The sequence below is a fragment of the Schistocerca gregaria genome, chromosome 2 (assembly GCF_023897955.1).
Source record: "Schistocerca gregaria isolate iqSchGreg1 chromosome 2, iqSchGreg1.2, whole genome shotgun sequence".
NCBI classification, from domain to species: domain Eukaryota; kingdom Metazoa; phylum Arthropoda; class Insecta; order Orthoptera; family Acrididae; genus Schistocerca; species Schistocerca gregaria.
In genome coordinates this window covers 225,997,866-226,011,108 of record NC_064921.1, presented here as the reverse complement: position 1 = coordinate 226,011,108, position 13,243 = coordinate 225,997,866, and the positions used below count along the sequence as shown (strand labels likewise).

Below are 13,243 nucleotides of genomic sequence, written 5' to 3'. Positions count from 1 at the left end.
TCAAGTGTTATCTCTCACCACGGACAATTCAGTGGCTGATGGCCTTCACCTAATGACCGACAGAAGCGGCATTTGCGTAGAGTTGTCAGTGCTAACAGACAAGCAGTACATACGGCAGAAATCAACGTGGGACGTACGACGAACGTATCCATTAGGATGGTGCTGCGAAATTTGGGGCTCTCTCCCCATTTTTATTCAGAATTTTTTTATCTGTTAGGACATTCCGCGTTTTAATTGGCACATCCCATACTTCACTTCATATCCAGGCGAACGGCGTTCCACAGGGCTCTGTATTGAGCGTGCCCCTTTTCCTTGTGGCCATTAATGGCCTTGCAGGAGCAGTAGGTTCGTCTGTCTCACCCACGTTATATGCTGACGATTTCTGCATCTTTTTCAGCTCCTCCACCATTGGTGTTGCAGACCGTAGGTTGCAGGGAGCCATACGCAAGGCGCAGGCGTGGACCCTAGCCGATGGGTTTCAATTTTCTCCTGCGAAGACTTGTGTTATGCACTTTTGTCGGCGTCGAACTGTCCATCCCCACCCTGAGCTCTATCTTCAGGCTGCCATGCTCAGGGTTGTTGACACTTACCGTTTTCTGGGATTGCTGTTCGATGCCCGGCTTACGTGGCTTTCACATATTCGTCAGCTCAAGCGTCAGTGCTGGCAGCATCTGAACGCCCTCCGCTGCCTCAGCAACACAACTTGGGGTGCAGATCGTAAAACGCTGCTGCAGCTCTACAAAGCCCTCGTGCTGTCTCGACTCGATTATGGGAGTGTGGCGTATGGCTCAGCGTCGCCCTCAGCATTGCAACTGCTGGACCCCGTTCACCATTGTGGGGTTCGACAGGCGACAGGAGCATTCCACACCAGCCCTGTTCATAGCCTCCTTGCTGAGGCTGGGGTTCCTCCGCTTCGTATTCGGCGTCAACAACTGTTCGCGAACTATGTTGCCCACGTCCGTTGCTCACCCCGTCACCCTAACTACCGTCTCCTTTTCGTTAATGCGGCAGTCCATATCCCACACCAGCGGCCACGATCAGGCCATACAATTGGGATCCGTGTTTGGTCGCTCCTTCGTGAACTCGAGTGTTTGCCTCTTCCGTCTGCTTACCAGGTCCGCCCACATACACCACCTTGGTGTATTCGTCGGCCGCAGCTTCGGCTGGAACTTTCCCGATGGCCAAAGGATTCGGTTCCTCCTGCAGTCTTGCGCCGCCATTTCCTTGCTCTCCTAGGCGCATATCATGACTCGGAGGTTATTTATACCGATGGCTCGATGGTTGATGGCCGTGTGGGGTACGCTTATGCCTATGCGGACTATGTCGACCAGCGCTCCTTACCGGAAGGCTGCAGTGTTTACACCGCAGAACTGACAGCCATTTTTCGTGCCCTTGAGCGTATTCGTACCAGCGCTGGAGAGTCCCTCGTCATTTGCAGTGACTCGCTCAGTAGTCTGCAGGCTCTTGACCAGTGCTATTCACGCCATCCCATTGTTGGTGCCATCCAGGGGTCCATTCACAGTCTTGAACAGCGTGGTCGTTCGGTGGTGTTCATATGGACCCCAGGCCACGTTGGAATCGCGGGAAACGAACTTGCCGACGAGTTAGCCAAAGAGGCTACCCGCAAACAGACGCTGGAGATCGGCCTACCGGCAATTGATCTCCGAAAGATTTTGCATATGGACTCCGGGCCACGTTGGAATCGCGGGAAACGAACTTGCCGACGAGTTAGCCAAAGAGGCTACCCGCAAACAGACGCTGGAGATCGGCCTACCGGCAATTGATCTCCGAAAGATTTTGCATATGGACCCCGGGCCACGTTGGAATCGCGGGAAACGAACTTGCCGACGAGTTAGCCAAAGAGGCTACCCGCAAACAGACGCTGGAGATCGGCCTGCCGGCAATTGATCTCCGAAAGATTTTGCACCGTCGAGTCTTTGGGATGTGGGGAGACGAATGGCGCGCTCTGTGTGCACCTAATAAGCTGCGGCAAGTAAAGGAGACCACGACTCTGTGGGGCTCCTCCATACGGGCCTCTCCCAGGGATTCTGTTTTTCTGTGTAGGCTCCGCATTGGTCACTCTTGGCTGACGCATGGTCATCTGCTGCGTCGAGAGGACCCCCTCATTCTCGCTGTGGTACAACCATGACGGTGGCGCATCTGTTGTTTGAATGTCCTCTTTTAACTGCTTTCAGGTGTGCTTTTAATCTCCAGGGTGATTTATCATCTCTTTTAGGTGACAATGTCTCTATGGCAGATCGGGTTTTACGTTTTATTCGCGCAAGCGGCTTTTATAGCTCCATTTAATTTTATTACATCACCCTCTTTTGAGCTATATTTTTAATTAGTTTTGTGTTGTAATTCGACTCCATCCTAATCTTTTAGGTGGAGGTTTTAACGTGTTGCAGAGTGGCTGGCTCATCCTATTATTTTCGTGATCAGCCAGCCACGATCCTCTGCTGTACAGTTTTAATTCTTTCTGTCTTTCTTCTCTATGTTGTTTTTGTTGCTGTGCTCCGTTTTCCATGTTTCTTTATTATTGACCGTGTGGATTTTCTTCCCTTGGAATTTTTATCTTGTGCTTCGAATGAGAAGTGGATGGTTTCACTGTGCTCTGTGTGTTTATGAAACAAGGGACCGATGACCTATGCAGTTTGGTCTCTTTAATCCACAACCAACCAACCAACCGAAATTTGGCATTAATGGGCTATGGCAGCAGACGACCGACGCGAGTGCCTTCACTAACAGGACAACATCACCTGCAGCGTCTCTCAAGGGCTCGTGACCATATCGGTTGGACGCTTGACGACTGTATAATCGTGGCCTCGTCAGTGGATCTCGATTTCAGTTGATAAGAGCTGATGGTAGGGCTTGAATATGGCGCAGACCCCGTGAAACCGTGAAGCCAAGTTGTCAATGAGGCACTGTGCAAGCTGATGGTGGCTCCATAATGGTGTGGACTGCGTTTGCTTGGAAAAGGACTGGGTCCTCTGGTCCAACTGAACCAATCATTCACTGAAAACGGGTATGCTCAGTTAATTGGAGATCATTTGCAGCCATTCATGGACTTCATGTTCTCAAACAACGATGGAATTTCTATGGATGACAATTAGCCATGTCAACGGGCCACAATTGTGTCCAATTGGTTTGAAGAACATTCTGGACAATTTGAGCAAATGATTTGACCAACCAGAACGCCCGATATGAATGCCATCGAACACACGCGGGACCTATGCGGGAGGTCAGTTCGTACGCAAAATCCGGCACCAGCAACAGTTTCGCAATTATGGACGAAAAATGGTTGAAATGGCTCTGAGCACTATAGGACTTAACAGCTATGGTCATCAGTCCCCTAAAACTTAGAATTACGTAAACCTAACTAACCTAAGGACATCACATACGTCCTTGCCCGAGGCAGGATTCGAACCTGTGACCGTAGCGGTTGCGCGGTTCCAGGCTGAAGTACGTAGAAGCGCTCGGCCATAGCGGCCGGCCTCAATATTTCTGTAGGTGATTTCGAATGACTTGTTGAGATCATGCCACGTCGGGTTGTTGTACTGCGCCGGGCAAAACGAGGCCCGACATGATATTGGGAGGTACCAATGACTTTTGTCACCTGAATGTAGGCATTTAGACAGAAATAAAATGCAATTTTATAATGTATTTCCTTCCCATTATCCTTAATAATTAGGTGTTTCCAAAGTTACGGAGAGTAGTGTACATGTAAAGAAAACACTTTCTGAGAATGTAAATCATTGAAATAGTTTCTGGCACCAGTATTCTTAAGTACATGGAACCAATTCAGAGTGTAAGCACTGTCTTAGAATTATTTTTCTTCTGCTTCACGTTGTGCAGCAGAACAGAGTACGAGGGCTGTTCAGAAAGTAAGTTACGATTGATCGCGAAATGAAAATCACAGTGAAAATCAGAAATATTTCTTTACGTAGTCGCCGTTCTGTCTCAGACATTCGTCGTAGCGTTGTACCAACTTTCCAATACCCTCATCATAGAAGGCAGCCACCAGTGCTTTCCGCCAAGTCTCTACGCTGACCTAAAGCTCTTTGTCTGTGCCAATATGTTGTCTTCATAGCCAGCGGTTCGTTTGATCGGAAATGAAATTCAGTGGGAGACAATTACGCCCTGTATTGTGGGTAACCAAACATTTCCAATTGAAACGATGCAGGAACATCTTCATTGCCCCTGCAGAATGAGGCTGAGAATTGTCTTGAAGAAGAAACCGCACGACAGTTATGTAATGTTGGTTGCATAGCTTCAGGGGAAATTCTCACCAGGCTCTCGTACTTGGCGGGAGACACTATTTTCTATAACATCTTGACGCGCTCACTAAGAGCTCAGGAATGAAAAGAGCGACATAATTCTACCTAGAGTCATACTAGAGGCGCTGCCCAACACATCTTTGCAAAGCTTTATAGGATTTTCATAGTCGTTTCCATTTCGCGACCGATCGTAACTTACCTTCTGAACAGCCCTCGTATATTTGAAATAACGGGGGGAACTGTTGAACCACACGATTTGCTGAAACAACTGAATCTGTACTTGCCAGGCCTGAAAACTTACCATGTGACAACGTTGAAAATAAATACACGAATACGATGTCATGTTTTAACAAATGATGACGATGAAAGCGACGGTGAGGGCACGGGTTGATTTCACTTAAATTCGCTATCGACGATTTCACAGTGAGCTTTCCTAATTTTCCATGAAAAAAACCTCAGATATTTTTTCTGCATTGCAACGTTGAACGTCATACGGTTCTCGTAGCTGCAGGCTAACAGCCCGCCAATAGACCTCAGCTGATATGTTTTTTCTTTTCTTTACATTTTTTGTGCAGCTGAACGCAACGACTGTGGCATCTCGATTAATCTTTTCCTGAATGTAAGGCAATGAGTTTCCTTCTCCTGACGTTCAGACAACTGTAACTGTTTTTAATTTCTGTGCAAGGATTTGTAATGCCTGATTTCCGGCTTCCATGTTGCAACACTGCTTCTCCCCACAAAATTCTGAAGTCCTTGTGTAGTTCCACGAACTCCGTAAGGACTTGTCGCTTAGTGGCAACAGTCACCATTATGACGCACGGGCGCAAGACCTTCTGGCGATAAAGTCCAGAGCACAGATGACGAGCGTTATCATAGGACAGAGCTACGGTGCGGCCAGGCTGTCGGGTGGCGCGGCCGTTCGACAAAGACCTGACTAGAGATCAGGCAGTCGACACAGTAGGGATGGCGGTTATCGCTGATACAACCAAACTGAAAGCTAAAACCGCTCAAAATGACCAGTTTCTAAAGTAACGATCTTCGATTTTTTACTTCTGTTATTTTCTGTAATAAATGTAGAAATCGAACAAACACTGAAAAATTTTTACTCACTCAGTTTCAAGATACATAAAATCGAAATACTGAATTACTCGTAAATAGGCAATCAAAAGAAAACTCAGTCCGTCCACCGTTCACAGCTTTTCTGGAAAAGTAGTAAGTGACCGAATACTACAAATAATCACCGGTATTCTCCTACTGATTCTATTTTTTTAACTCTGCTCAAAAATCATGTTCTATTTGGGAATCTTATTAGTATCTGGGCAGTACGAATAGTCAGCATTAAAGGGTGAAAACTGAATCTAAAAAACTATTTTGGTGATCATTTGTCCGTTTTCAAAGGCCACAAGCAGGTAGTCATACTGTGCACACACACCAGTAGATTAGCTACTTTATATTTTTATTGTATAGTGTGAATTAATTATCTATATATGAAGATAGTAACTGTTCTCGAAAGAACAGATACCACTGATGACCGTGCAGCTTCTCTAGGATAAATGATAATTAATTGAAACCCTCAGTTGCCGACTGGTGTTGTTGATATACCTCGATGAGGACAGCTGAAACTGTGTGTGCTGGCCGGGACTCGAACCCGGGATCTCCTGCTTACATGGCAGACGCTCTATCCATCTAAGCCACCGAGGACACAGATGAATAGCGCGACTGCAGGAACTTCAGGGATAAGTGGATGGGCAAATGCCTATTAGTACAATACGTATGTAGATTGTGGACAGTTGGGAACGTGGGTCTCGCGGGAAGCGTGCAAGGGATAAGTCCCTGCAGTCGTGCTATTCATCTGTATCCTCGGTGGCTCAGATGGATAGCCGGCACGGTAGCTCAGCGTGTTCGGTCAGAGGGTTAGCTACCCTCTGTAACAAAAAACTGAGCGAACACATAAACGGAGAACCTAAATGGGTGTCATCGGACGTTCGCCCCGAACAAATTCAACGATCAATATGGACCAAAATGAGATTTTAAAAAAGGATAGAGTGTCTGCCATGTAAGCAGAAGATCCTGAGTTCGAGTTCCGGGCGGGGCACACATTTTCACCTGACCCCATCGAGGTATATCAACAACACCAGTCGGCAACTGGGGGTTTCAATTAATTATCATTTATGAATTAACTGCTCTCAAATTTTTAATTTATTATTGATACCATAATTTCCTTTCTCTTTTGTTAATTTATAGAAATGGCAGATAAATCTAATCTTTTAAAGCAAACTACAAAACTACCGTGGAGACCCAGTGTGGGCAGTCTTGCACCTTGCACGCACAAGCTTACCTTAAACCATGACACGCGGAAACATCGACATCATTGTCTAGACAGTGCTACACCGATTTTTACGCCATGTTTGCTGATTGTTTCTGTCGCCCTTGTTATTAAAATAGCACTGATACCTTTTCCCATTTTTATAACAACGCTATACTTCAAACTAATGCAAGTTTTACGAATCAAAATTACTCTTTTTTTTAAATGGTTTATTTAAAAAAGAAAAAATTAAAACGCAGCTATAGCTAGTTGATATTTCAATTTTTTACGCGGTTATTAGTAAAAAATACAAAAATGCATGCTATAACCGAGACCAAACATATATCGAAACATACCTGTTATTCAGAACTAAAATGCCGGCATCAGCTTTAACTGGTCGGTTTTACCCATACCTTCAACAAGGCTACACACGATCCGACAATGCGTCTAATCTGACCAAATGCGCCATACCACCTGACCAAATCAGATCCTCTGTAGGCGGCTTAGTATTAGTACAGATGAACTGAACGTGGGACTATTAGCGGCTGACCTGATACACAAGACTCCTCCACGTTCTCTCTCCGAAGCATCACAAAAAAGCCGGCCACGGTGGCCGAGCGGTTCTAGGCGCTTCAGTCCGGATCCGCGCGACTGCTACGGTCGCAGGTTCGAAGTCTGCCTCGGGCATGGTTGTGTGTGATGTCCTTAGGTTAGTTAGGTTTAAGTAGTTCTAAGTTCTAGGGGACTGATGACCTCAGATGTTAAGTCCCATAGTGCTCAGAGCCATCACAAAAAAAGTGGGTGAATGTTGTCCCTGAGTCCTCTATCCAGCTTTTTACATGAGTGTCTGACAATTTTGGAAGAGCTGAGATCCAAATTTGACATAGAGTGGCCAGACAATGGCAAACCGTCACGCTCGAAAACCCTGGAGTACTGCGGTTACTGCAGGAGGGCCCGGTTTCTAAGGCATCATTATGTGAAGGCCTTTCTTTTCGTGTGAAGATGCGTCGAACACGATTCGCCATATCATGCTTTTGTGTTCCTCCGTTATTACTATTCGGTGACGCAGATAGAAGGCGTCGGTTCAGCTCTGTGGTGGGCCAGTTCGATGTGTTCGTTTTGGATGTAGTTTGACATTTGAGTCTCGTACCCACAACTAAGGGCGTCATTCTTCTCCAGACGCCTCTGCAACGCAATGAAACGTTTCTCGCTATTACTGAGGTGATTTGGAAGAATGACTTTCGATTTTCGTGGAATGCAGACTATGTATTTCGTTGATCCTCGACAGAATAGAAAGTGTGAAATTTCTCGTGGAATTCTTAATCTTTCGCACTCATTTTGATGGTCGCATATCGCTGTTATACCAAAAGATCCTGACTATATTGTTAAATGCTTGATTGCATAGCAGGTTTGCGAGGTTAACGAGCTTAACCGATTTCGCTAAGGATCCACACGATTTTAGAAGGTATTAAGGCTAGAGTTGAGATATGCGTAGCACTGCTGTGTCCTTTACAATTCCCCAGTAATATGTGCTCCAATAAGTAACTCAGTGGGAAGATTATCATATTCTTCTGCCGAGTCGGCCAGTTGAAAATTAGTAATGTGGTTCGTTCGAAATTCTTGAGGTACGACGGATACCTCGAAAAGGAGTCAAAACTCTCAATCGCAGTAACATCATTATGAGCATGGCTTCATGCGCTTCTCAGTGCCAGTCGGACAAGTCGCCAAGAGTGTGATGTAACAAACGGAAACTCAAATGTATCGATGGTTAGGGGGTGATTTCCAGTGACTTCTATTTTTAAGTAATCGATCAACAATCTACTGATAAAACTAGACTGGCTGCTTCATCTAGAATGCGGCATGTGAGTCTACATACTCTGGCGGGCCTCATTACATACAAGCAGCCCGCCTGAATTTGTGTGTACCCTAAATGTCCGATGTTCACATTGCCGACGGAAATTTGTTCGGCAGGAGTAACTGACGAAATAGAATGTTCGGTATTTGTACAGACTGACTTTTGATAACGTTTCTCGCAAATGAGACAAAGCGATTTTCCTTTCTTTCTGCAGTCTTTTGCTGTATGACCCTCGTAAAGGAAAAGAAAACACCTATTACTGGATGTCAAACTTTTGAGGCGGTCCTGAACAAGCCTGCCTCCCAATCCTGTACCCAATGACCACGCTGCTTGATCACTGGGTTTTGCTGTGGATGGTATCGCGTTAAGTACCCTGAGAGTTTCCTTTCGAATGCTTCGTGCCATCAACCCACCACCCACCTCATCTGACAATATATTCATTAGTTTCAGAATGTTGTTGTTGTTGGGTTGTTTTGGGGGAGGAGACCAGACAGCGAGGTCATCGGTCTCATCATATTAGGGAAGGATGAGGAAGGATGACGGCCGTGCCCTTTCAAAGGGACCATCGCGGCATTTGCCTGGAGCGATTTAGGGAAATCACGGAAAACCTAAATCAGGATGGCCGGACGCGGGATTGAACCGTCGTCCTCCCGAATACGAGTCCAGTGTGCTAACCACTGCGCCACCTCGCTCGGTGGTTTCAGAATGTTTCCTTCAGACAATAGTACTCTTTTGGTACGGATTGTCCAGCGCCGACATTTATCCTCTGGAAAGCAAGAAGTATTTTAGGGACTAACACTCGACCATAAGATTCTACGCTCTCCCCTGGCGCCTATAGAGCTCGGATGCGCTAGTTACATTCAATAAACGATAAGTTCAGAGCTTTCAGGGAATCGGAGGTTACCATATGTTTCATACAGGTTGGCTTACAGGTAATCAAGAAGTACCTGAATAATTCTGGCCTTGCACCATAACGCGTGCACAAAATTTCTTTAGTGCACTTGTACTAAGCTGTAGTTCACAAATTACTTCTATCAAACTCATGGATTCCTCCTCAAGAGAGCCTCGAAGAAACACCTGTTTTATTGACAACTGACAAGTTTGAGTCTGACACAATGGAAGATTCCCAGAAGCAAGTCCAATGCTGATGTTACTGGAGAATGAGTCTAGTCAATCTGTGGTAGTGGAACACTGTTTAACGACTGTGTAGAAACCCCCAACATCGCCCTGACAGCAGCGACGTCTGAAATTTTCCCTTAATATCCCGTTTTGCCTTTAGGATCACTCGTCTTGCCGAGTTTGTGTAATCTTCTCATGCTGTCTCCTGCAGACAGTTGCTAACATGTTCCTCCTCATTGGCAAAGGGGTAACCTCGTCTACATTTTAGCTTGGAGAGACAATCTCCTGTTTCAGTATTCATGGCCATGATCCGTGACAGTACTCTGCAGGCTTCTGTATTGACCATCTCACTAGAGATCAGCTATGCTTGTCACATATCAGTTATCTCCTATGTTCTACTCAACTATTACTTCAACTATTAGTATGTGGGCAGTAATGTAGTATGTTTCAGTAATCAATAAAGACAAACAGAATGCCGCAAGACATGAATGACTTAGCTGGAGTTGCACATTACATGAGAAGAGATCCTGCTATGTAGTAAACCGCGTAGTCGTTTGGAACTGGTGCAAGCTCATTCAGTAGATCTTCGACATCCCTGTGATTGTGAAAATTCTCTCCTTGTCGTGGCCTTCCTAGATTTCACCACCAGAAAATGTTCAGGAACAGTTAGTGAATTTAAACATCAGACACATGTACCTTTATTTACACAAAATATCTGTATCATAGAGATTACATAACATGTAATTAACAATTCAAAGACATAAGGCAATATGTAAGCATCATTTCAATGATTCTCCATGTGGAGAAAGAGGACCTACAGTTTAACATGGAATCTGAATCATATGCAGTTTCTAATAACTCCTCTCATCACTGGGAGGTGAAGGATTGGTTAAAATGAAGACTGAAAAGTCTGCAGTCCCGCCAAGATTCTTTCTCGAAACCTCATGGTTTCCATGTACATTCTTTACTGCTGGCATACCAGGACTAATAAATATATACATAATTCATCTACAGGTTTTCATGAGTAAGTTTGCGAGTATCAAAATATGTGACATAAATGGCCATATCTTTTGATTGCATTGCTTTAGGCTTAAGTTATTTACACCACCAAGATACCTTAGACCTTAGTATTTGACAGATTTCAATTTGGTTCCTCCATCCATTCTTGACAAAAAGGGATCTTTTGATTGCATTGACTTTGAAGCTTAAATTTTTTACACTGCCATGGTCTATATAACTCAGTATTTCACATAAATTTCAACTTAATACCTCTATCCATTTCAGGGAAAAAGGGGTCTGAACAGGTGGGTATACAGAGAGAGACAGAGAACAAATGGTAAAAAATACTTTTTTACTGTGATACAAACACAATTTTCAGATTTTCCCTTTACTATTACCATGAAACCTTGCTTCTTGCCAAATCTTATGATTCTAGGTCAACAGCAAGTACCCTATAGGTTTTGATGAGTGTCTTTGTGAATATCAAAATATGTGATATACATGGCCACATCTTCTGATTGCATTGATTTAGAAGCTAAAATGTTTGACACCATCAAGGGATCATATAGCTTAGAACGTAATACAAAATCCAACTTCATTCCTTTATTCATTCAAAATGGAATCTTAACAACTGGACTGACAGACAAACAGACAGAAGGAGAAGAAAGTGATCCTATAAGTGTTCCATTTTTGTTGACTGAGGTATGGAACCCTAAAAGAGAACAACAGTACACACAGTGTGAAACACTATTTGTAAAATTGTATCTTCACATTATCAATGAATTCAACTAAAGTGGAGAGACATTATGAGCAAAATTTGATATTAAATTTTTACATTCAGTTGTATATTTCCAGTTTTGTGGCTTCTTGTTATTTATCAGTTCTATTAATGATCCCAAGTTTTTCTTTTGTTTTATTTCTTTACTGTGACTCAATTATTCTTCCCTGTCCAACATGCTGTATTACTAACATAGGAACCTAAAAAATAAGAACATAAAATATAGAACAAAATAGGTAACTAATCAGTGACTGCACAGTAAACATGTTCAAAATTGAAAAAAATAACTATTAAAACAGTTTCTGAAACAAAAAAGGGCAGGCAATAGCAGTATACTAAATAGTACAATACATTAGTCCTTTCTAGAAATGTCTGAATTATACACTCATTGACATTATTCTGGCTGAGCAAACTGATTACAGAATGTGTACAGAATACCATTATCACTTATGATCTTCCAAATGACCATTTTCTTAAATAAGAGATGCTGGATCATAAAAGATACCTTACCTCTAAAATAGCAGGCTGTGAGAGTACATACACAACAGCATCTGCAATATGTTCTGGTTGAAGATAGGAAAGTTTGGAATAAATATTTTTCTTGTCAAGTATCTTCAGGTTATCCATTATTTCAGTTTTCACTAATCCAGGACATATTGACTGAAATAATGAAAAATTAATTTCTCTCATAGAATTAATCATCAGTTTACTAATGCAGTAAAGGTCTTATAAAAACAGTTATTCTTCTAATGTATCTAATGAAGAAATAAAAATAAAACCAGAGGTTGTCATTTGTGGGGAGGCCTGCACACCTCAGCAATGCAGGCAGTTGTACCATAGGTGCAACCACAACAGAGGGGTTCTGTCGAGAGGCCAGACAAACATAAGGTATCTGAAGTTGTTACAGAGGCAACACTCTGGATGACTGACTGATCTGGCCTTGTAACATCAACCTAAATGGCCTTACTGTGCTGCTACTGTCAACGGCTGATAGTGAGGGAAAACTACAGCCATAATTCTTCCCGAGGACATGCAGCTCTACTGTATACTTCCAAGATGGTGTCATCCTTGAATAACATATTCTGGAGGTAAAATAGTCCCCCATTTGGGTCTCTGGGTGGAGACTACTCAGGAGGATGTCGTCATCAGGAAAAACAAAACTGACATTCTATGAATCGGAGGGTGGAATGTCAGATCCTTAATCAGGCAGGTAGGTAGAAAATTTAAAAAGAGAAATGGACAGGTTAATTTTGGTGGCAGGAGGAATGGGACATCTGGTCAGTTGAATACAGGTTTATAAACACAAAATCAAATACGGGTAATTTCAGGAGTAGGTTTAATGATGAGTAAAGAAATAAGAGCATGAATAAACTACTATGAACAGCATAGTGAATGCATTATTGTAGCCAAGATAGACTAGAAGCCCATGCCCACCACAGTAGTACAAGTTTATTTGCCAACTAGCTCTACAGATGAGTAGGAGATTAGGAAATGCATGATGAGGTAAAAGAAATTATTCAGATAGTTAAGGGAGCCAGAAATTTAATAGTCATGGGGGGAGGGGGGGGGGGGGGGACTGGAATTCATTAGTAGGAAAAGGAAGAGAAGGAAAACTAGTAGGTGAATATGGTCTGGGGGAAAGGAATGAAAGAGGAAGCTGCCTGGTACAATTTGGCACAGTGCATAATTTAATCATAGCTAACACTTGGTTTAAGAATCATGAGAGAAGATTGTACATGTGGAAGAGCCCTGGAGACACCAGAAGGTTTCAGAATGATTATATAATGGTTAGACAGAGATTTTAAATTGTAAGGCATTTCCAGGGGCAGATGTTGAGTCTGACCACAAGTTATTGGTTATGAATTGTACATTAAAACTGAAGAAATTGAAAAGAAACAAAAATTTCAGGA

At 43.4% G+C, this 13,243-nt stretch overlaps 1 protein-coding gene across 2 annotated transcripts in view; it reads right to left on the bottom strand.

Moving 5' to 3' along the window:
- The window catches only part of LOC126336743 (dehydrogenase/reductase SDR family member 11-like), a 150,158-nt gene that overhangs the window by 80,994 nt on the left and 55,921 nt on the right, over nt 1–13,243 (bottom strand). For both annotated transcript variants that reach the window (XM_050000737.1, XM_050000738.1), the window contains exon 5: nt 11,844–11,993. In XM_050000737.1, coding sequence (XP_049856694.1) covers nt 11,844–11,993 — 150 coding nt within the window. The remainder of the gene's footprint in view (nt 1–11,843; nt 11,994–13,243) is intronic.